This window comes from Lichenostomus cassidix, chromosome 14 (assembly GCF_008360975.1).
Source record: "Lichenostomus cassidix isolate B80296 chromosome 14, HeHo_3.0, whole genome shotgun sequence".
Classification (NCBI taxonomy): domain Eukaryota; kingdom Metazoa; phylum Chordata; class Aves; order Passeriformes; family Meliphagidae; genus Lichenostomus; species Lichenostomus cassidix.
In genome coordinates, this window is record NC_139495.1 from 8,792,155 (window position 1) to 8,817,058 (window position 24,904).

Here is a 24,904-nt window from a genome sequence, read left to right on the forward strand (position 1 = left end):
CTGGATGTGCAAGTGATACAGAATCATTTCATTGTGCTCATGCTTTGAGAAGAACTAAAAAAACTCTGCAATTTAACTCGAGAGAACTTCTGTTCTGTTGCTAACAGCATGAAGGGCAGAAAAGCTAATACAAACATCCCACACCGTTTCTCTATTAACTCTGTGTGTGTTTTATCCTCTTGCTATAATTAAAGAAAAAGCTGAAGTAGATGGAAGAACTAAGAGATGTGGCTCTCATTACAGCTGGTCTGCTCTCTGCTCAGAGTGTAGGTGCAGAGCTGCTCGTTAGCAGTGTTCAAAGCTGAGTCTGCCTCAAACCTGGCTCAGGAGGCTCAGCTCTGTGGGGTTGGTTGGATAGGTCATTCCCAGGGGAATCTAGTCCTGTCAGAAGAAATCACTTACTAAAATTCATGACCTACATAAAGACTTTTGGTCTTGGGACATTGGCAATTCATTACTTCAGAAATCAAATGAAAATATATGGCTGCATATGAAGTCTTCCATAATATGTCTATGAATTAGAGTTTACATAATTTGCCTGGTTAAACACATACAAAACTTGGACCAGGGAGGTAACCATGACTTGTGCTGTTAATCTCAGCAATAGGTCATTAAAATACACTTGTCAGTAAAAAATGTTTGTCTTTGAAGACAAATGCAGCCAAGCCCTTCTGTCAGTGTAAACTCTCCAGCATGAAAGGCAGTGAAGACCAGGTGCTGCTGTGTTACTTGGGTGTCACCAGCAACATGCTCCTCTCTTGTCAGGGGCAAATTGTAAAAACATTTTTAAAAATTAGACAAAGTCAAATTTTTTTGACCATTTTATTCGGTGGTGTTAACAAACTGAATTAACTGCTCAAGGATTAATAAGCAGAGTCAGGATCCTCTGCTGCAGAGCAGGGAGCAGCTGGGCTAGAAGGCTCTGTGAATATCCCTGGAGAAGTGGTCACCCTGGTCTGCTGCAGCTAAGGAATGGGAGGGTCTGTGACAGGAGCTTTTCATGACTTAGAAAAGACAGAAATTGGGGTCACCTCTGGCAGCCTCTGTCTCTGTCACCTCTGCTAGCACCTCGGGCCAAGCCTCACGGAGACTCTGCTGCTCATGGAGCTTTGCTGCCTGAGCCAGGAGAGGCTGGGATTGCTGCTGGGCAGCTCCAGGCAGTGTGTGAGGAGATCTGCAGCAGGAGAGCAGCTGCACAGTGTGAACATCACTGCTATTCCCTTTTCAATAAGCTCTCCTGTGTCAAATCCCTTCCTCAAACACCTGCCAGGCAATCCAGAGTAAAGAGTGGGAGCTTGGGGGAAATGAAAAGAACAGACTGGATAGCAGAACAAACAGAACATCGCTCTCAGTCACTGAGGCAGTTTATTTCAGTGCTTTGTTTGATATAGAAAATGTCAAGAGAAGTGCAGGGCTCAATGATGAGGCTTCTTCCAGATTAAATTTATGTACAAACCAATAACCAAGTAGTTATTTGACTACCAGGAGCAGGAGTGACAAAACCTTTCCTGTTCACATTTTTGTACCACTAAGGCATTACTAAAGGTCAGTGCCACTGTTACCAGTCCTTATTTCCAAAGGTGTCTGAGCAGTGATTCTGGGCAGAAGTCCTCTGGGATAACAGTCAAAGCCAGATGTCTGTGCTGTTTGCAGAGGGGTGATGCTTTCAACTTCTGGCAGTGCAAGTCAGGACACTAAAATTAACCTCCAGTGTAAGGGTCACATACCAGTCCCCTGTACTTCAACGGGAGGAGAAAGCAAGTGAGTCTTTTTTCAGGCTACTGAAGCTTCATTAATGCCTGAGTTTAATTCTGAGTTTCAGCAGGTTTTAGATCAACTGAAATTCTTGGCCTGTCAGCAAAGGCATTTGTTTCTGACCTCAGATACTCACAGACAGAGGACATTTCTTATTAAAAAAGTCCTGATCTTCTAAATTCAGTGATTTAGGAATATTAACCCTATTGACTTCATCATCAGGATTGGATTAATATTAATGAACCTTCAGTGAGGCTCCTGTGCCTGACCTTTCTGGCAATTGTGAAAATCCCTCTTGGAGTATTGGTATTTAATCTGATATATCAGAAAGTGTTTTGTGTTCATAACTTAATGGCTTCCATTTAACAAATGTCAGATCTTGGCTGCTATTAGTGCAGAGCAGTGTGCTCTCTTGTGACATGAACTAGGACCACTAATGAAGTAGGAATAAAGCCTGAATTAGGTTAGACTGTGGAAGTTTCAAATCCCCTACCTGTTGATATTTTGTTCAGACAAATATCCTTCCCACTGAGGATTGAAATCAGGCAGGAAAACATGCCCCACAGACACATACTTTGCTAGTTTCCTTTTATAAGTAATAGATCCATGTTACGTATTCTGCAAATTGTGCTGAATAAAAAAAAGGTGCTGAATAAAAAAAAAGGTAATTTCCTTTGCAACTACAAAAATCATTTCCCTACGGCATTTTGTAAGTGCTCACCTAACTGGGATGCTCTTTATCTTTCTCCCTTTTAAAATGTCAAGCAGATAAAAGTCTCCTAAATACCATTCTTCCCTATTTTGATTAATTTTGCATAGTGTTTTCCCAGAAGGATTGATACTTACATAAACCTGAGTTCTGATTCTCTTCTGACTAAGACTTCCCGAAGTCTCTGGATCTTTGCCATCTCAAGCTCAATTTCCTCAGGCATCATTGTTGTTTCAGCCATTGAAATGATGTCAAGTTGATCTGTGTGTGGAAGCAGAGAAAACGAATTAAGCCAGTCAGACTGTCTGAATGTTTTTTCTCAGGAATGGAAATTAAATCACAGAGCTACCTAACTACAGAGTAATTAATTCAAGCAGTAAAAAATATTCCAGCTGAATGCTGTGTTGACTGCTTTCTCTATTGTTTTGCTTATTACTTGCAAGTGAAAGTGAAAGAATTACTCAGAAGTGAAAGAACCCCTAAGCCCAAGTGACAATGACATTGCTGGCCAGGTTTGCTCATTCCTCTAAGGAATCCCAACTCTGCACAGCCACAGCCACCATGTCCTAATTAACATCACCAGAACTGCTGCAAAACTCACTCAGGGCAATCACCTGCAGCTCTGAAGAGTTCTATCTTGGTTCAGGCAATGTCAACCCATGAATGTTTCCCATCTTTAAATCTCCTAACCCTCCATGCCACTCAGGGCTATCAACTGTGGTCCCTGGAGGTAAAGCAACCCATTGGTATAGGATGGCTTTGGGCAAAGAGCAGCCTGGCCTCTAGAAAATCCCATTCCAAGGGTTCATCATACTGGGCCTGCGTGTGAAACAAGAATTTAGAGACTGAAAAATAGGGTGGCTGCGTATTTTGGTACCCAAATGGAGCAATATTCCTGAAAGGAGTATTTCAGCTGTGCTGATTTGAAAAGGGGAAAAGAGAGGTCAAAATGCACTCAGCATAATTATGCATAAAACAGCAGACAAAAAGCATCAGAAAATAAGCTGTTCAATTAATTAAGAGGAGACAAATTCTGAAGTCCCTCAGGAGAGACTAAGCACAGCTGAGAAGAATATCTGACAGAAACTTGGAATAGGAATGAAAATTCAAAATCTCAATAAACAGCCCCTGTTTGAGCTTAGCTCACAGTTCTCCCAAAAGAAAAATACTCTATACTGTACAAACAAATTATATGTCCCTTGTATTTAAAAATAGATAAAATATTTCAAAATATTTTTAATACTTTCTCTATTTTATTATTTAATATTTTTAAATATATCCTGCTAGTATTAGCAAGTTTAGACTTAATTTCTTAACAAAGAAAGTGAGGAAAGAAATATTAAAAATCACCTTTTTTTCCAAGATAACAGAAGCTTGATAAATAAAAGTGAGACAGATTTTGAAATGTCTGTCACGAGAGAACAGCCATGTTTCAGTAGCTGTTTTTAAAACTCAGATTGCAAAACTGGTTTGCAAAGTAAGCTATCTTGTGTGTCTGAACACACAAATGCTGCCTGCACAAGATGGATTTCCCTATTAGAAATCACTGACTTTTTGGGGTATATCTAGTTGTTGTGTAGCCTCCGTGTCACAGGTCCACCTCTCATTTTCACTGCTTGCCAAAAATGTGAGCAGGAGATGGGAAGTTATTCTGATGCTGCCATGAATTAAAGCCAATAATAGTGGTAAACCGTGAATAAATCACACATACCTACACATTATAAAATTAGTTCTCAAGAGCTCAGAAAACAGAAAAGAATAAAAAGTAAAGAATTGACCTGCACAGCAGTGAGTTCCCTGTGTCACCCCTCGTGTTGGATTAGCTACCACCCTGTGATTCCAACAGCTCAGGAGCAGACAAGCCTCCTGCCCTGGGGAGGTGCTGAAAGGCAGCACAGGAATCACTGGGACAGGCAGAAGTCTGCTCTGAGCCCTTGCAGAACAGTCAGAGATTCTCCTTCACATCCCACTCAACATGTGCTTGAACCAGAGAAAATATTTTGGAAAGTGACCCAGAATTATTCAGTGTTTTCAAAAGAATCAAAAACGCAAGCAAGGCAGCAGAAGTTTGAAAGTGGAGGGAAATAAACGCAGAAACCATTAGATATCAGTTTCCAAGCTGCCTGCAAGCTCAGAGGTGTGGCTGGAAGGATGGAATGGAGCACAGGGGTCAGGATTCTGCCCCTGCAGAGTCCAGGTCAGGATTCCTCTGAGCTCACACCCTCAGCACTGTGAGCCTCACAAATCCCCAGCCTGTCTGGGTCTCCATTTCTCCTCTAACACTGGGGATAACTGGCCTATCTGGCAGTAGCTGTGCTGAAGGATAAATAATTATTTTTCATAAAACAGTTTGAGCTCCTGGGATGTGAACCACTTGGGAAGAATATGTTAGCATTATTGAGCCTTTAAGTAAAGCTCTGACTCTGTCCCAGTGAGGAATGACACCTCTAGAGCTTTGAATGATTCAGAACAGCTCCACACAGAAGTCTCTTACATTTTCAAAAGAGAAAGAATGAACATTTTGTTTTATTTAAAGCAGGCATTCAGTAGCCAACTATTTTTTAGCATATATTGTTATTAAGCTCTTTTTCTGGTAATGAGACAAAGTTCATAAAGCAAAAGTGGAGACAACACTGAGATTAGTCACAGTCAGTGACAGGATGAAACTATTTTGTCTGTTCTGCAATCTCCAGGATAATTTTCAGTGATAAAGAAACAAGTAAAATGATATTACTGTATGCACAAAAAGATATTAGCACAAAAGTAATTACTATAGGAAAATAAAATTATCAAGCTATTACATACAGTAAGAGGGTCTGAAAAGGTAAACCTGAAGTTATTTATGCATAATTTGGCTTCAATTTAAATGCAGACTGGTATAGTTAAACTGGGTATTAACTTAATGATCACATTTCATCCTCAGTGTGCCAGCCAGAAATAGAACAGTAGCCAGCTGTCTTTAAAAGCAACAAAAAATTAAATTGCCTATGAAGTCAATAAGTGCAAAAATAATTTTAAAAGAAGCCTGAAGTGACACAATGAGAAATGGGAGAATGCATTACACCTGGTGTCAACAGTTTGAGACCACTTGGTGAGGGATGCTGTAATTAATTATCAGCCAAGATCCTGCTGCTGTCACTTGGTGCCAGACTGATGGTGGCACTGGGAGGAGCTGCCTGTGCTCTGCAGCCATGAGTGCTTTAATTGTCATTTGGGGGGTTGTTATTATCATCTTTCCAAAAGCCAGAGGCTTGGAGAAGCTGAGGTGTGTCAGTAACACAGAGGGTCCCAAATCTCTGCTGTAGGAACCCCAAACTGTGTCATTGCTCCTCTGGTGGCACATGGAGCTCCAGGAACACCTCAGGTGCTTGCAGGAGAGCTGCAGCCTGGAGGCAGGGAAAGCTGAGGGATCGTTGCCTGTGAGTGCACAGCCAGCACAGGGTCTGCTGGGTCAGAGGCTCTTCTGGGGACACTGTTTATCCTTTTCTTGTTCATGGCTCTGCTGCTGCTGGAAACTCAGTCGCTCAGCCTTGAAGAGTCATTCAGCAAGACAAGAGCTCCAGCACAGGTTAACAGCCCAGCTCTCTGCCACTTCATTTCCCCATCTTTGTCATGGGTGAACATCCTAAATGAGGCTCTGTTTGTTCAATCCATGAGTGCTGGGAGCTCTTTAAAGGATGGTGGTACAGATCAGCTGCATGACTTCTCTAATGTGGGCACCACTGAGCAGCAAACCTCCTGTTCAGCCCACTCAATTATGGTGCTCCAGTTGAAAATTAGTTTAAGTCATTGTTCTGGATTGGGCTGAAACTGAGTAATGCGAGGCCTGTTTCCACTCCCTAAAATTGTCCTATAATAAGATAATCCTTGTCAAAAAAATGTTAAAGTTTTGTTCCAAATCTGGGTCAGCACTTTTGGGGCTTTTTCAAGAATTCAGTGAAATTCTCAGGATAATCCTTTCTTACTGAACTCTATTAAATGCTAATAGAGCAGAGTGCAGCAAGTAAACTCTTAGTGCTGCTTCACATATCAAAATCAAGACTCTCAAGACCACAGTTAGTTGATGAGACAAAGCAGAAGTAGGCAGGAGGCACAGGTCAGAGCTGGATGAGGAGAGAACCAGATAAGTACAACTTAAACACAGCATGCTTGGTGGAACTTTAAATAGTTGCATAATTCAGAAAAATTAATTTGTTATAGCATAGAATATTCCAGATAAAAATACGTTCATGTGAAAAGAATCAGATTATTCCTGTAGTTTGTCACTAGCATGTCACCTGGAGGCATGAATGGCTAGCCTTGCAGCCAGGCCTTTCACTCTACCTTTTATTGTTGCCTCAGAGTTGATTTTTTTTCTGTTTGATTTAATCCATCTGGTGCAGGATGCAGTGGCCAATAACTAACCTGTGTATGAAAAACTACGTTTAATTGCTTATTTCTAATCTAGCCCGCTGCAGCATTCTGTTAGTGTGAAACCCTACAATTATTACATTTGGCATGTGTGTGGAACAGTATTTATCCAATGCTTTATGATGGAATTACCATATAAATACAATACAAACAGCTGCAATGTATTGTGTTCCTGGACTGCCTGAGAGCTGCAGCCTGGTGCAATTTAAAATGGGCAGACTGGGGGAAAGGGATAAAAGGGGCAGTGCAGTGTGGAAGTGACCTGATTGTCATGGTATATTTACTGTGAACTCAAAAGGAATTCCTTTGTGCACAGAGCCTTGTTTCCTTTCCAGAGCAGCCTTGCACTTGTGGAAATGTTAAATTCCAAAAATAATCAGAAGTTTCAGCTGCAATGCAGCTCCCAGGTGCCCAGGGGGTCACCTTAGAGCCCGGAGATGTTGGCTTAAACCAGACATCAAAGCCTCCAATATTTCTGCCAGACAGCAGGGCACCTAGAAATCCCCAAGCTGTATTTTTCACAGGCTCCATGTCTCGGAGTGAACCTCTGAGCTGGCTGAGTCTCCTTCCAGCTTGGCTTTGCAACATGCAGCTGTGAAATCTGGCAGCTCCAGGGATCCTCTTTGGCAGGAAGGATCCAGAGATGCCTACTGAAAGCTGATTAACCACCAGGATCCCCGGGAGCATCACAGTCATCCAATATCCCTGCTTCTCAGCTGTCATTTGGAGAAGGGGGGAAACTGGGGGATTGTTCTGATTGCTGGGGAATTGTGGAGCATCTTTGCTTCCAGCAAACCTGAAGCACAAAGCACTGGCTGCCTCAGCCCTGTGCTGGGCTGTGCTAAGGTCACTCATGTTCTGGGACAAGTGCTGGGCTGGAGCACAGAGTCCCTCAGAGCTGTGCTCCCCTGCAGCTCCTCAGGCAACACAGCAGAATTCCATGTCTGTAGAGAGACACATCTGATGAATTTTTTTTCCTATTCATCCACCTCTTCCCATTCAAAAACCACCACAGCTCATTCTGTTTGCCATATTGTTTCCTCCCAAGGTCTATTAAATCATCTGCTGTGTCTGGAGATGGCTCTGTCCATCAGTCAGCTGTGGTCTGGATGTAATAGCAAAATTATAATATTGGGATTACTTTGTCCAGGTCATTGATACCTTTTTTTTTTTTTTAATTATCACAGACTTACAGCCTAGACATCTTAAAACATGAGTTTCCACTTCAGAAGTATCTCACACTCTACCATTTGATCCCATTTTAAAATTAGGTGAGGAGAGGATATAAAAAGCATTGTGTGCAATTGCCCACTGCACTTGCAGAACCACTGTCCTGTCTGTTCCATATTTAAAAGCCTCTGGTTATAAAAAGATCCTTTTAGTTGTTTATCCTGTATGTTCTTGTTCTTATCTCCAAGCTTTGACCTTTTATTTTTTATTATTTACCTTTGCAAAAACCCTGTTGGCAGCAGTCTATTCTTTCCCATTTCAGGCTTTTGTATATTTGGTCTCACTCAGATGTCTCTTGAAATACAAATGCCAGATCCACAGTTTTGAATGTTAACTCCTTCCCCTAACTCTGAAAATCCTTTCAGTTCCTGTGGTGTTATACTGAAAGTATTGCACACAATGACAAGTTCATAACGATAAGGTCTATAAAGATCTTACCTCTTTAAAAAAAGCACCAATTAAAGGCTTGTTTGTTATCCTCTAAAATTTATAAGCAGTAATTATTCTTGGCTTTGTTTTTTTGTCAGTCTATGACAGTTCCAGTTTCCTAAGTGGGTAATTATGCAACACTTTAATCTTACACTTCCCCTAGGAAAAAAATCTCCCAAGTCTCAAGAAAGTGCTCTGTACACAGAAAGCTACATCTCAGTTGTAATGATAGTCTGAAAAAAAACCAGCTCTGGCAATAGATGTTCATCTTGCCCTGGCAGTAAGGATCCTGTGAAGCAGCACCAGGCTGGAGTTCTTGTGGAAATTTAATGTCATGCATGGATCTTAATGTGATATTCAGACTTTAAAACCTGTACTGCTATCCTATATTTGAATTATGAATACCATTTGTTCTACCTTGCACTTAAGCTTTCAGATTCCAGCATTCTGCTGACTTCTGATACTGCCAGCCTTGTGGTGCTGATCTGCTGGTGGTGATGGAGCCAGCTCCTGGGCACAAGCTCAGGGACTGTCTGTCTGCAGGCACAGCAGGGCAGGCTCAGGAAGTACAGAAGATTAATTTGACCATTGTCTGGGGTTTTATTCATTCAGGTAGGATTTAGCTGTTTGAGGCTCAGTGTCCTCTGCAGTCTCACACTGCCCCTACAAAGATTGCAGACTGTTTCTCCATGCAGGAAGTCCTAAGGATCCATCCTGTCAAATTCCAGTGTCCCTTCATTAGAGTTCCCCATCCCTCCCTCTGGATCCAAGGCTGCTTGCATGTGCAAGGAACTGACTTAGCACAGTGGGACAATTTGCTGCCTAATTACCTGTAACTAGGATCACTTCTAGCTGTAAATCTGTGTTTGATTTGGTGCTGGTTTGTAGCAATACCAGTGTGATTTCCATGGAGGTGTTTTCTACTACTGAGAGCTCTGCTAGCTTTCTCTGTTTTCATATGTCTTTGATTTGTGACTCACAGTACTCTGGATAGTCCCCTAAGCAGTCAATTTTAGGGGGAGAGGGAGGACTTTTCCTCAGTTGCACCCTCTCTTGCAGTAGTGTAAGAGCTAATACAAAACCTTATTTACAGATCAGAAATCAGCATTTCAGCACTCACAGCAATATACTACCTAGAATCCAGAACTTAATATTCAACTAAAGCTTCTGTGAAAAGATAAAAAGAGCTTCCTATGAAAATCTTCCTATAAACAACAAATAAAAGCCCCAGGCCTGATTTGATTATGCCATAATGTTGTCAAAAATACAGATTTTATTAGCGTGATAGAAACTTGCAGGAAGTGCTCCCGATGTAAATAAATTCAAGGTATGCAGAAGTATGTCCACTAAGATAAATTCCCCTAATGACACTTACAGGTTGGATCTTGAAAACCCTTGGGGCTCTGACACTCCAATTACAGGGCTCAACCTTGCTACTTTGAAGTTGATTCCAAGGCTCTGTCTGGGCAATTTGCATGCCCCAGCCAATTTCCCTTCAGCAGTGATAATAAGGTTGCACACCATCTCTTCAGCTGGTTAGAGGGCAAATGCATAAAAATGAGCAAAACAGAACCATGAAAGCAGCAAAGGGAGCTGGAATTAATATCTCTTTATAAAAACCTTTTTAAACTCAAGTCCTATTGAATTAAGAAATCCCAGACACATTATTCATGGATACACATGCAATTCTCCACTCAGCTGAAACCAAATCCTCTGTTTCAATATCAGCTGCATCTCTGAGTTGAGACAGTTTTCAAATATCCAGATTCTAAATTTGGCAGGTTTAACTTTTTTATTTTTTCCTTTTGGTGGCTATGATAAGGTCACAGCAGTTCACACCTTCAGATGCAAGCTGGCCTGCAAGTGACTGCTCAGTAGCCAGCTCAGGATCCTCTCAGCAGAGCTCCTAACACACATTAGACATAAATATCAAGCAGCACAGTGTGCCTTTCCTGGTGCCTCAGAAATCCTGACAGAGTGCAAAAAACGATTTGCTCACGCACAGGAATGTTTCAGAGCAATTCCAGCACACTGGAAGGCTTCATCACAACTGCTGCCACCATTGCAGAGCCCAGCTTTTAATATCCCCAGTGCCTGAGCTGAGCCACAAACTCTCTTCAAGACTACTACAGCCCATTTGCAAAATAGCCTGTGGTATCTCGTGCAGCCATTTCTGTTGTGCATAAAGAAGGATTAAGTGGGTTTGAGTGGGATTTAAAGAAAAGCTGTCCACATAATTAGGTCTGCAGAGAATTATGACAGACTTCACAAAGTACTATAATTGAATTGTGCAAGAACATTTTCCAGACTTCCTCCTGTTATTTCCAATTTTAAATAAACTCCAGTTTGGGTACCAGTACTACATTCCTTGTAGCCAGATGCTCTGACAACAGGATTTTTCACACATTTGGCTGGTGACTTTAGGTGAGGCGTGGAAGCAATTTCCCCCAGACCACATTACATGTCAGTCTGGAACTAAGCAACCTAATTTGTCTTGCAGTAACTGAAATAACAGAGTGGCATTTTCCCACCTCTTTCTAGGAGATGTACCACTGTGTATTTCATTGACCTAAGCAGATGGAAGGGTGCCCTCATCATCTCAGCAGGTCTAAAACCAGAAGCTTCTCCTAATGTCCTGTTCTTCTGGTTTCTCACTCTTCTCTCTGCCCCTATACACGGATAAACAAATAAATAAATCTCTGTATGTGAGGCAAATTAGCTGATTTTCCATTATACTCTTTCATATGCCACATATCACAGACTTAGAGAAGATTTCCCTAATTACATACCCAGCCTGGAACGTGTCCCATTTAAAAAGCTGCCCAGAGAAATTCTCAGCACCAAGGCAATATGCAAACCCATACCTCATATATGAACTCTCTCTCTTTTGCAAAAATCAATGTGTGTGATACAAATATTTCGTGCAAAGTTGGAGGTCTCCTATATGAAAAATCACCTTTCTTATGAGGCAGGTGTTGGAAAAAAGAATTCTTTTTCATCTGAGCCAAGAATTCCATCTCGGTGCATCTCCACATCACAAAGCATGAGATCATTTTTGACATATGCTGAACATACACTTCACCAAGAATTAGCCACCACAAATCCAATAGATCAGAAATCTCTGTTTCTTAAATTGAAATTCCCTATTTATGAATTAAGCATAAGCCTAAAAAGAGCTAGAAACAAATTCGTCATTCAGTGAAATATTGGGATGCCACTAGCATGAAATCTGTTGGTTTTTTAAATGAATTAAGCTAAATTGTTTCCTTTTTTCCTTCCTTTCCCCCTCAGGTAATCTTTCCTATTTGATTCTCTGGCTTTACAATGAGATTTTCCTATTTCATTAAGTGTTTATCTCCCCTGTTGCTATATGAAAACTTGCAACCAGCACAGAAAATAATATTGGCTCTGTTCAGGAAGCATTATCAGATAGACTGAATAGAAAAAACACACTCAATATAACCTGTCTCAGACCATTGTTCATACAGTAAATTCTACAGGATTAAATAATGAATTTACCTTTTGTTTGCAATTTTAAGCTTTGTGTACAAGTTCTCATGTTTAATGGGAATTTATTTGTAAAAAGGAAAATATAAGCTCCATGTAATTATTTCCTCAGAAGTCATGATGCAAAGTTAATGACCTCCTGGGTTAAGTAAGCCTTTAGTGAAGAATCTCACTTTTACAAACCTTTATCTGAATTGATTATCTTTGACCTAATTTGTGTTGGTGCAGACTGGGGTATAAACCAGTGCTCAAATACTGCTACAAACACTTCATGCTATTTTACTTGCATCTGTTTGCACGTTCCTCAGCTCGTTTGCAATATTGACTCATTTACAAAGACATACATCTCAAAACAACCATCTCCCATGCTGCCTGTTTCTTTATTTGACTCACCAGCAAACACCCATTTATCCCAGCCAGCATCTGATCATGCCCTGGGTTTGCCCACAAAAATGTCATTGCTATCCAGCCTTCTTGGACAGCACACAAAAAACTCCCAAATGTTAGTAGGAGAGGATGTTCCATAGCTCCTAGAAACTGATGTGAATCCTGATCATCTGATCCAGCCAATATAAAATGGTTTCTAGCTTGGATATTTTGCCTTTCTACCCCTCCAGAATAAGGAAGCCTGGGAAAATTATTACAAGGATATTCCATGAGCTGGGATCCTGTTTCCTTCTCCTTGTGTATTTTACTCCTGCAGTGGGCAGTGAATGACCTCCTCACAAATACACAGATTATTGACTTCTAAGAAATGTCTCTTCTCCCTTGTGCAGAGTGAATACAAACAGCTTCAAGGACAAGATTTTCTTTGGGTAAATACCTATATATGAGGAGTACTCACAGGAGACAGCTTTTTCGTGTTTGCAGCACAGTGGTGCCACACTTCCCAGCATGCAAATAGTTATATCAGATTTACTCTCTTGTGGCTAACCACATAATTTTAAGACAATAAAATTAAGTGCTATGATTTTCTCCACTACAAGAATATTTTTACAAAGATATTTTATATCCAGGCTACTCTACATAAAAGGTAAACTCAATAAAATTTCTCCACGACTATTGAGGAAAACACTCACATCAGCTACTATGAAATGACTATAACAAAATAAAACTAGGAAGATGCATGAAAAAATACCTTCCCTGGCTAAGATTGTTGTTGGAAGAGCTCTTGTACAAGCTCTTTGTTTTTGATAGGGAATTAGCCTGAAATTGCAGCACCCTTGCAGGATATCTCTGCTGAACAGACACAACTTGGACCACACAAACTGAGAGTGCTTTTTAAGCCTTAGGTTCTACCCAGCCCTCAAATCCCTGCAGCTCTGATGCACAAACCCCAGAGCAGGAGAGCTGTGGCTTGAGTCATAGCCGCATTTATTTTTTTCTTTGAATGAACAGAGGAGATGAGGCAGAAGGCTGCAGTAAAGGCAGGAGGAATCAAGGGGAGGGATGAATTAAGCTCAGTCATTCATTCTAGCACTCAGTGCTGTGTATCAAAGACAAAACTGAATGTATAGAAAATATTGCTGAAGCCAGTACAAGAGCTGGCACCCATCCTGATCAGGTATATGGAAATAGTTCCATAACATGTAAACCTTGAAATAGGCCTTAATATTCTCCTCCTCCCCAAATTATTGTCCAGTACCACTGTTATATCCCTCTCTGTTATATCCCTCTCGAATACTTATTTTGCTTTATCAACAAAGAAATAAAAAGAACCACACTGCTCACTGGCTGCCTCCAGGTACCTCAGTGCTTCTCACACCACAAGCAGCAGCCATCTGTCCTCACTCCAGTGACCTCCAGTGCCTCAGAGGCAGAGAAAAGAACACCCAGAAATCAAACTGCATTCGTTACCTCTTTCTAGAGGTCTGATTTGCAAGAACAGGCATTAGCCTTCCTGGTAGGTCTCTGATTATTTAAAGAGAATGCAAAAGAGTCAGGAGTTGCAGGTCCCAAAGTAGCCAGCTCTTGGTATCTGCTCACTAATGCTTTCACCCAGTGTGGGAGGTGTGCAGGACAGAGGGACAGAACAAAGTGCTGAAAATAATATTTCATTTTTCAAAATAAACCTGTGTGAGATGAAAACTTGCCTGACATTTAAATAAACCATGATGCTGACCGTGTATCTGCTATCGGATCTCCATACTCTGTTCACCTTTTCCCATCATGTTATAAATTGAAAATACAACCTTGTGCTCTTTAAACAGCAGTTTGTCCTTCAGAGAACAGAGAGAACACACAGCTGTGTGCAGCCTGGTGGGAAAGCTTGCACAGTGGATGTGATCTGACAGCTCCTTCTATGAACAAATGGATTCAAAGCAGGACACAAAAAATGAGGGAAAATTGCCTTTGAAGGTCTGACCCAAAATCCCTCATTGTCAGTTTTATTCAGTGGCACTAGGTTAGACCTTTATCTGCAAGGAGCTATTTTAGTCTGGCTCAGGAAAAGTGCCAGGAGTCAGGAGGACTCTGGAAGGGGTTTGTGTGCCCAGCCCTGCCTCAGCCCTGCAGGAGGCTGAGAGCTACCAGAAGCTGGAAATAGAAACTGGAACAGTTCCTTGCTGTGGAACCTTCCCTAGAGTGGAGCTCCCACTGAAATCATCGCACATTCCCATCTGGAGCAAAACTGAGTTGAAGCCACACTCCCAGGAAAGCAATTCACGCTACCTCACTCCATTTTATGTCATGGAGACTTAAAAAGCAGTATTAAGAAACACACATTACTTGTTCATTTGCTTCTGTCATTTTGCTCAGTGGTCATAGGAAACAGCCTGTGGATTTCCATTTTATTCCTCACCAGAGTCAAATTCTGATCCTGCAATACTAACAAAAAGCTTCAGCATTTATGCTTCAAATGCTGTAACACTGCCAGCTGCAGCTAATGTTCAGGGATTTAAAATCTATTTAGTTTGGTATTTTTAAAGACTTTTTCTGTCTTCATTTTTTTTTTTTTTAATTCCAAAACACAAAGTTAACAAAATATAGGAGTGAATATATGGTTTTTTGGTTTCTCCTATGAGCATCAGTTGATAAAGAGCAGCACATGTTGCAAGTGAAATAACAGTAAAATGGCCACTGACATTTTGAGATTTTTCATCTTCGGGACTTTCTCCTTTGAAAGTATCTGACTGCATACCAGAAATCTTGTTTCTCTCTCTCTCTTCCCTCTCTGTGATTCTCTAATTTTCTATCAGTGATCTAAACATCTGACCAACGGCTGGTAGATCATCTAGGTAACCTTAAAACCACTGTGTAATTATTATGGACAGATGATCCAATCCAGTAAAGACCAAAAGAGATACTGGTACAGAGAACTGCTTCAGACAGCAAAGAAACTGCTTCACTTAACAGATTCCCACACCAGCAAATAAATAAATATTGAGAAAATCCTTCTCAGAAGCCAAGGAAAAAAAGGTGTTTCTCATTTGATAGGACAAGTAATTTCCCAGGGGGATGAATGTTGCTATTCTTAAGGCCAGGGGCATACAATGTGCACAGTCTGACAGCAGAGTGGGAGGTCAGGAAGCAGAGAATCATACTGGGATGCTGTTCTTGGGTGTATGAGGCACACAATATCTGCAGGGAGCCACAGGCAAAAGCTGTGTCCTTTCTTAAAGATCAAATTGCCAGAGCCAGTGGAGACAAAACCAGCTGGTTCTTTCTCAGTGAATTCTGAGGTGAAACAGCACAGAGCTCTTCAACTCACACAAATGATGACAGCTGGTAAAAAAATGTGTTTTGTACTTGCCTTTCATCTGTGGATGTGGAGTCATTCTCTGGCAAGCTCTGCTTTCACCAAGTAAATTGCTTTTGCATACTGACTTTTGATTCATTTTTCTTTTAATACATTAATATTTTCTTCCTCACAACTGGCACTGGGCAGCTGTGAGGCTGAGCTGACTGAGGTCTCAGAGGTGAAGAAATGAAGGCAATTCAAGCAGAGTCTTATCTATATCTGAGACAAATCGATAGCCAGCTGTCACCTTCTCTTTGCATACGAGAAGGGAAGGAATTTCGTAATTGCAGGATGTTTCACCCCTTGCCAAGGCAGAGACAAATGGATCTTGATTTTACTGGCTTTCACAACACCACGGCTTGCCCTTCACTGCCACATCCCACACACTCTGTCTATGCCACAGACAACTACCAGCCCAAAGGAAAATGTGTGCCTCAGAATCTGCCAAACTGCAGGAACTTCAATCCCCTGCCAGGCATGGTGCCCAGAGGAAGCTGTATGGGAATCCATGGTAGAGGATGAGAGGAGAGAAACTACAGATTGGATAAGGAAGGTGGGGAGACAAATGCATAACTGAATTTCTGTGACTTTCTCTTGTGTGAAACAGGATAATTTGAGGAGCAGTCGCTCACCACAGGGGCTCCAGCACATTACCCAATGATTCACTGCTCAGGGACAGGCAGACTGAAGTGCCATTACCCTGCCAGTGCAAATCAAATGGCTCTCCAGGGAGCCAGTGCTCATCCCTGCTTGCCACAGGACAGGCCCCATGACAAGTGAGGGCAGGGAGACCAAAGCCATGGGGCAGCCTGACACAGCTTCCCAGGGGACTCCTCGTGGAAGTGACACAGCCCCCAGATTCCCTCCCAGAATTGCCTAAAGACAATCCAGGTGAACAGGGCTCCAGGAGATGAAGGCAGAGTCTGGTCCAGCTTTGCTTTTACTGAAATCAGTGAGGAAAGTCAGGACTGTGTTTTGTGTTTGCAAGCAAGAAAGTGTCAATCAGGCTTCTCCATCCTTTCCCAGGGAAGTCAGGTCACTGTCTTGCTCTTTTGGCTTCAACACCATTTATTCTAAAACTTACTTTGGCCTCCTGGACTGAAAGGACATTAGTGGTAGAACTGACTGTTGATTCCTTTTCTGGGTTTGGAGTTGTTTTCTACAAAAGATGAACAAAACCATTAAATCACTTTATATTGAGATCTTTTGTTCCAATTTTACCAGTATATAAAAAAAACAAATGTGTGTGTAAAAAAAACTACTAAAAACCCTAATCAGTGAAGGTTTGGGTGTAAAATGATTCAGGGCAATAAAAAGATCCTTAAACACTGCTGATATTCTTACAATAACAAATTACCTCTTGCATTTTGGTAGTGTTTGCAATCATTAGGCTTTTGCAATGAGCAGCTTGTGTCACTGGAAATCATTTATCCTCATTCAATGACAAACTCTCTTAAAATTATTTTCTCAGATATTTTGCCTTTTATGAGCTGACAAAATGTTGATAATTCATGCTTCATTGCTGATCCTGAAGGGAAACTCACATAATTATCCAAGCGTGCTCCTCCTGATTTCTCATAGTTTGCCCTCCAAGCATACATTTTTCATCTCTGAGTTTTGAATGCATTTATACTTTGCCTTTTAAGTAGGCAGACAGCAGAGCATGTTTCATGGAAATAAATTAACATTATTTATTGTCTCTGTTACTATTTTACTAAGTAAGACTTCTATGAAAATGGAATATATTCAGCTACAGAAGAAAAGCCCTCTGGGAACAGGGATTAAAGAGGGCTGAGTTCCAAACTTTCTTGTGCTCAGTAACTACAAGAACACTCTAGAAACATCCCACATGACACACAGCACTTGGCAGTGCATGCCCAACCCTGAACGGTTTTATTCCTGTTTTATGACACACCCTTGAGGCAGACAAACACACATTCTCACAAGTGGTTCCTCTGATGAAAACATGCCATGCAACTAAGACATCACTTATCAAACATAGTAAAGAAAGGCACACAGGCTGAGTCCATAATCCCACAGGCTACCAACAGCGAGGATGATTTGTGTAGTTCAAAGTGCCCTACTTTCCTAATCTAATGCATTTTTTTTTCTGTAAAATATGTTTAAAGGAAATGAGAAAATTAATGAGCAACATTCACAAATATGACACTTTAAATTCATCTATAACTTTTTCAGCAATTATTGTTGGCATTGGTTTGACTATAATCACTGCATTACACGTTAAGTGTTCCTTTCCTGCTTGGCACACACAGTTGGGCACACAGTTTTTGGAAGAGACATTTATATCCAGAACCTTGGGACAAGTTAGGGAGCAAATAAACTGCACTTTTTTTGTTGAGGAACCCTGGACACACATAGCTAAACAAGAAAGTGAAGGAAGAACAAAACTAATGAAATATGTTAGGGAGTCCATGGCAGCAAGGGTGGTCCATTAATTGATTTTACTTCTGTTCTGTGGCCTTGAGAAACCCACATAAAATATCACCTGGAAGAAGCTGTTTAAGAGTCATGGTTCCCCCCCACTGCTGACCAACATTTTAGTAGGAATGCACTCTGAGGCACTAAAATACTTCCAGTTCTCCTTTTCCTTCTTCCTCTGTCTCAGTGGCTGCCTGGAGCAACCAGCTGTGAGAGGGGGAATTAGAAAAATGAGACAATGTGTATAACGGTATAAACTGGATTAGTTTCACTCTGTCAATCATTCTCTGGGCTCCTTGTGAAGTAAATCAAAAACCAAGTTACATCCTTCCTTCATGAGCCACAGGGCAGGCAGCAAGGACCTGGTGGAGATTATCAGTGGTGCATTTTAGGTACAGACTGCTAGCCAAAATCACCATTGCCTTATAAAAACACTAAGCTGCGTAGGAGAATTTTAGAGTCATCTCACTGCCATCAAAGCAGGTGAGCTTTACAACTGTTCCATAGAAAACAGCCTCAGTCCTTGCTAGAAACCCTTTTTCATTTTCAGTGTGGGAGTTCTGCCTTGATTCCACAGATCAGACACAGCTGCTTTTCCTCTTGAAGTATGATATAAATATGTTAACAATAAAAATTATGAACAAGGGAAAAATCTAGAACTGGCAGCATCCTTTGATTCAGTTGTCTTTGTTGATGACAATGCTTTGTCCAATATTTTCTAAAAAGGTCCAGGGTTAACTATTAATGTTTTATTGTCACTTTGAAATTTTTGGTCACTCTCTTCTCAAAAATTTTACACAGTTGTGGGTTTGGGTTTTTTTGAAATGGAGACATGGAAAGAATATTAATTACATTCTCAGTTTGAAGCCCGTGTTCAGACCTTCCCAAAGCCAGCAGTCTTGCTGTTTCTATAAAAAGAAGCATAAATGTATATATCCTTCAGTTAGCCTCTTTCCCACCTATTTAATAGATGGCCTGAATAAGCCTGATTTGTTTTGCCTCTTTTATTGCCAGTAATAGACACAATTAACAATTATGGGGAATTTACAATAACACGAGGGCATAACTGTGTAGAAACAGCAGTGGTGCTTGCATTATATGAATTCTTTTTGTGCCTCTGAAACGTTTTTCTTTTATTCTTTTTTAAATCAGAGTGGAAACATGATGAGATTGGGGAACAGAGAATATGACAGGCAGGGTCATCCTGCATCCCTGACTGACTGGAGAGGTGTTGAAATAACAGGAAGTTTTCCTACAAAGCACCAGCGTGGGTTTGTGGATGTCTGTGCAGTATGTGGGGTGTTATGAAAGAAGCCCCAAAGGTATGTGTTTGAATATTTAACTATCAGATTACAGAAACAAAATATTAAATAGCCCATGTTTTCAGTGCTCAGCAGCAGAGCATGTAAATGCAAACAAGAGTCTTTCTGGCTAACAAGCTTAGAAAGATTTTGAAGATAAACTGACTGAGTATGGTGAAATAAGTTTCCACACGTGTCAGCCCAGGATCTCAGTGAAGCTGGGACCTGTACCATCGTTCTGCTGTTGCAACAAATCAGACTGACCTCAGAATTAGTACCCCACTGGTGCTGTTCTGGAGTGTTCTCACATTCCCTGCCTGGACAGAACGTGCGATACAACACTCACAGCACGAAGGGAGAGCAAGTAAAGCTGCCTGTGAAGGTTTTGTGCTACTACTGAGTCTCATGGTGTGAATTTCCAGCTCCTTTAGTGTTGAGCTGTAGCAGGGCCCCTTTTCCCTATTCTCCACTTCATACTCCAGAGCAGCCAAAAAGGTGGATCTCTGCAATACAGAGTGTGGCAGCTTACCTCCAATGCTGAGCTACCTTTCAAATTAAAACAATAAACAAACTCCATAGTGCACTAAACTGCATCAAAACATAACCTTGGCAGTTTTCTGGCATTTCTGCTTCCTTACGCTGACTCAAGCTGGAGGATTCATGGTGAATCCTGCATTTATCTCCACGACCTCATCCAAACTGAAAGAGGACAGAAAAGCTCAGCAGAAATGGATCTGAGAAGTGCAGTGCCCAAAAGGATGGTGAAAACCTGCTTTGTTTCTCTGTGGCTCTTTGCCTGGTGTGTGTGCAGTTATTTAATCAGGGCATTATGAGTCCCTGCCAGCGGCAAGACAGATGATTCTAAATGAAGCTGTGCTCTCAGGAATGAGGACTGACCAAAGTGCTCGAGTGCTCTGCTCCAGAGCAGCCTCCCCAAGACTGTGTTGTAAAATTCATTTACTGGGAAGGCTGTAACCACGTTATTATCATACAAGCCTGACAATTTATAAGCTTGTCCTTTACATGCATGCACTAGAGAATAGATGAGTTGCCCTGGACATGGTAAATAATCATTTTTAGTGTTCTCTGGTCCTTGGAAATTCCCTCCTGTATGCAAAGAGAAAGGCTTCAGGGGCTTGTTAAAGAGACACCTTTAAACAATCTGCTTCATATTTTGCTTGCACAGCCACTGGAGATCCTGGCTTGGTCAGGTCACAGGGCATCAGATCCTCAGCTACGGTGAACCAGCTTAACTCCACTGATTGCCTGGCTGAAAGACGCCACTGGAGAGCACAAATATGCACGATGCACATTCCATTGCCGTGAAGTCACTCATCGTTTATAACCAATACCCAGCAATGCTTTCAGTACCATGGATAGAGAAGTTAGCACAGAGCTCCCTTTCCACTTAACAAATTGAACAGAAACTGCCTGACTTCCATGAGGCTCTCTGTGCAATGGACATAAGCAGGATGTGCATTCTGTGATAAGACTGCACTCCCATCAGCAGGCACTGACCAGGGAACAGCACTCTGCTGGGCAGTGTTGCACTGACACACAAGTTCTGCCTCCAAAGAGATCCTGATTTAATACAACTCATCAGGGTAAAAAGGGCAAATTCATGCAGGAATAGACTTCTGCTTTTGTTAATACCATTAACGAGCATTTAATATTTAAAACAACATGTAAATACCAAAGGCTAATTGTTAACATTGGTAAAAAAGGGGATGAGAGGTTTTCAGCTCCTTCACAGACTGTCTGGAGACTGCTGTCATCATGCCATGCAATTTAGGATGACTGGAAGGAAGCATTACAGTAAATAGTAAGATCTATTTCTTTTTAATCAATGCAAAAGTGTGACCAGAAGTCAGTGTTAGTATTTAAATAGGAAAGATAGGCAGGAATCATCTAAACCAGCTACTATAAATAGCATTTTCCACAGTATTTAAAGAAAGCTGAAGCCTATGAGCAAACAAAAGAAATCAATTATTCAAATATATAATATCATAATTTCCTGCTTTTCAAAGAACAGAGCATGGCCTCTGGATTACTTCCTATTCCCATCTAAATTGTCATACACAGAGAAATATTCTCATTCAACAGACTCTATTGTGTAGCAGGGCAGCTCAGAGCAGAGCCAGGCTGCACACCTGGACACTGGGTCCTAGTCCTGCCAAGAGCTGTGATTTGGGGGGCAGCTCAATGCCGAGCACATATTTTTGAGCAGATCCAATCTCCCTCTCAGCCTGCACATTGCCCTCTGCCAAACAGCCCATCTTTTGTCCAAAGCTTGCGAGACACAACCTTTCCTGGCACCTCAGGATAACAGTTTTTGTTATTGTTACTGCAAGTGCTGCACTGCACTCAGCCCCTGAGAGCTGGAACAAAACCTGACACAGTTATGAGAACAAGAAAAGCATGTCTGGACCATGCCAGAGAACCTGCAAAACTGCTGCATGTGTCTGACTCAACTCAGTCAACAGCGATTTCAGTCTTTGATTCCATTTTAGAAAGTGTGGAGTTTCTCAGTGCTGAATCTATGCCAGGCACTGCAACAAAACCAACACTGCAACTGAAGCATCAGTGGGAGAGTTACACCCTGTCATCAGCATATGGCAGACAATAACATAGGCAAGGAAAACTAAAGCTAGAAGTGAAGCATCATTCCAGAACACAGCAGTAAACACAGCAAGTAAACACAGCGGAAGCACTGGCTAAAATCTGCTACCAAGGTGCTGCAAAGCCATGCCTTGTTAAAGAGCATCCAGGTGAGACTTCACAATTCACATCATAAGATGGGTGAGGAATCAAGGATATCAGCAGCACCAGCCAGGCTGAAGGTGTCACAACAGATAAATTACAAAGCTTTTTTTCCTGTGGTCAAATCAAACACTTGATGCAACTTAGAAAATATTTTTCTTGCTACTGTTTAGTAGTTTTTGTGACTAGCTTTCCAAGATCTCTTGCCTCAGTAGTTACCTGGAAAACTATAAGGGGCTTGCAGGCTTATTAGGTTGTAGGGAAGATAGTTCTGCCAATAGAAGAATAATAGCTGGTATCTTAGAGACAACAAGATCCCACGGATAACATGAATTGGCAGTGATGTATCTTTTTAACTACTCTTTCCATCGGCACTTTGGACAGCTTATGTCAATTGCTGCTTTCTGGAAAAATTACGATTTCAAGAAAGCTCTCTCAGCACAGAACATTTGTTGAGCTCATCAATACAGTGCAACCACCGTAGGTGTGAATTAAGTGCTGTATTGCTGTACCCTGTGCCTGAGATAACGAGGGAATAAAGTGGCTGTCATCTGCGCTTTCCAAATGTGAAACACGTGAAAGACTACCAATATTTATTAAAATCTCTGCATTAAATCCCACCTACTAAACCAGGGGGGAGAGCAAAGGTCCCAGCGATCCCTCCTGGCCAGCCGCTGCTCGCTGTGCTGAGCGGAGCGCGCCGCCCGTGCCGCAGGGACAGGCTGGAGCGCCCGGAGCATCACCGCTCAGCTTGGCTGCCCTGTCCCTCGGCACAGCCCCGCGCAAAGGGCAAAATGCTCCCACAAACCCTCCTCCCCGAGGAGCCCGAGGTGGCCTCGCCCCGCCGACAGCAGCCGGGGCTCCCCGGCCGGCCGGCCCCGCGCCCGCGGCCGCACTCACTTCTGCCCAGCGCCTCAGCCTTCCACTCCGTCTCCTCCACCGCCCCGTAGCGCCGCATGGGTCTGTCGGCCTCGGCGCTGGCCGAGATGGACCTGCGGAGCTCCATGGCCGCGCCGAGCGCGGGAGCGCTGTGCGGGAGCGCTGTGCGGGGCTGGGTGCGCGGCGCGGGCGGGGGGCGGGCGGGCTGAGCGGCACATGCTCAGTGCGGGCTGGGCCGGGCGCGCTCCATGGCACAGCGCACATGCTGCCCGCAGCTCCGCCCGCCAGCCAGCCCTGCCTCCGCCCGGCCGGGCACTGCCTGCCCCGGGGGGCTGCGCTGACCTCCGAGCTCCGGGCTGGCTGCCGTGCCCTGCCCTGTCCAGCCCTGCCCTGCCCGGTGCTGCGGGCTGCGCTCCCCCTGCGCGGCCAAACCGCCCGGGCAGCCGGGAGTTCGCCCAGCCGCTCGCTGCCAGGGCACGGCAGACTGTCCGGCTTGCGGCCCGTGCAGCGCTGAGCGCATCTTCTGCCCTGAGCAGCTGGGGAATAGAGGTAACATCCACAGCCACTCATGGCTTGTGCAGTCGGACACATCTCAGGTTGCTGTGCGTGCAGCCTTTGGCTTTCCTAAAAGTCCTGCGTGGAATGGAACGACACTCGTTCCAGCATCACGCTGCCAGAAGCCAGAGAGCAGCACGCAAACAAGTGATGGGATTTTGTGGTTTTCATTTTTCATCAGCATGCAGCTTAGCTGCCTATTCAGCCTGCTGGGAATAAAGGAAATGACTTTGCAGGAAGCACAAGTGTGGTGGTTATTATTGTTATTACTAAGTTTTTTCTTTTATTGCAGGGGAGGTTACATGGATGAAATCTCTGGACAGCATTTTACAGTTGGAGACTACCTTTCCTAGTGAGATCACATTGCACTTTACTGTCAGTGGTATCGTTTCTGACATAAGACAATGAAGCAGGAGTTAGGCAAGTTGTCCAGTGCCCCACAGCAAATCAGGGGGTTTAGCACTTTTTGCCTCGTTTATAATCATGGGAACTCTGGGTGAATACTGGGAAGGCTCATTTGTTTGTCGCCTACCTTTGCCTGCAAAGTCTTGTTCTTCAATCATCAACACTTTAAAAATACTGCGTCTGCATTCAGTGATACACTTACTTGTTGGGCTGGCACTTATTGATGCTATTGTCTGAACAATTTTGTTTGAGTGCTTCACATGTTGGAGGCGAGAAAACCTCCACATTGCTTTTAAAATTGTGGCTGAATATTTCTCTGTTTGTCCTCCTGAGAACTGGAATTAGCTAACAAGATGAGTTGGACTGTTTTAGGACATCTTCAGGGCACTCTGATTTTTCTCTGTCAGCTGTGCTCCCCAGAGATCTGCAATGAATTGAGCACCAGACATGCTGGAACAGCTCTTGTTGATTGTGCAGTGCCTCATCCTCACTGGGTTTGGCCTTTAGAGACAGAGCCCAAACAGAGCTGTGAGTCAAGCAGAAAAGCTGGTGGCAGGACTCTGCACAGCCGATTTTGGGTGACAGTGCAGCTGCCTGCTGGGGTGGGCTGGACTGACTCACTGGTAGAAGTGAGGAACACAAGTGTGGGAGGAATAGGAGTCCATCTGGGATCTGGATGAGAGTGGGACTGAGGGAAAAAGGCTGATCAGGCAGAAGGGCCAATTTTTGGTGGATCTGAGGACTATTTAACTTCAAACCATCCTTTCAAGTTTATTAGGTAATTAC

General features: G+C 42.7%; 1 protein-coding gene across 1 annotated transcript in view; it reads right to left on the minus strand.

Moving 5' to 3' along the window:
• The window catches only part of BMERB1 (bMERB domain containing 1), a 44,319-nt gene extending 21,009 nt beyond the window's left edge, over window positions 1–23,310 (minus strand). Inside the window, exons 1-2 of the mRNA XM_085074797.1 lie at window positions 23,180–23,310; window positions 2,602–2,725 (exon numbers count right to left, since the gene is read on the minus strand). Coding sequence (XP_084930923.1) covers window positions 2,602–2,725; window positions 23,180–23,285 — 230 coding nt within the window. The 5' untranslated portion in view covers window positions 23,286–23,310. The remainder of the gene's footprint in view (window positions 1–2,601; window positions 2,726–23,179) is intronic.
• Between the last annotated feature and the right edge of the window lie 1,594 nt (window positions 23,311–24,904).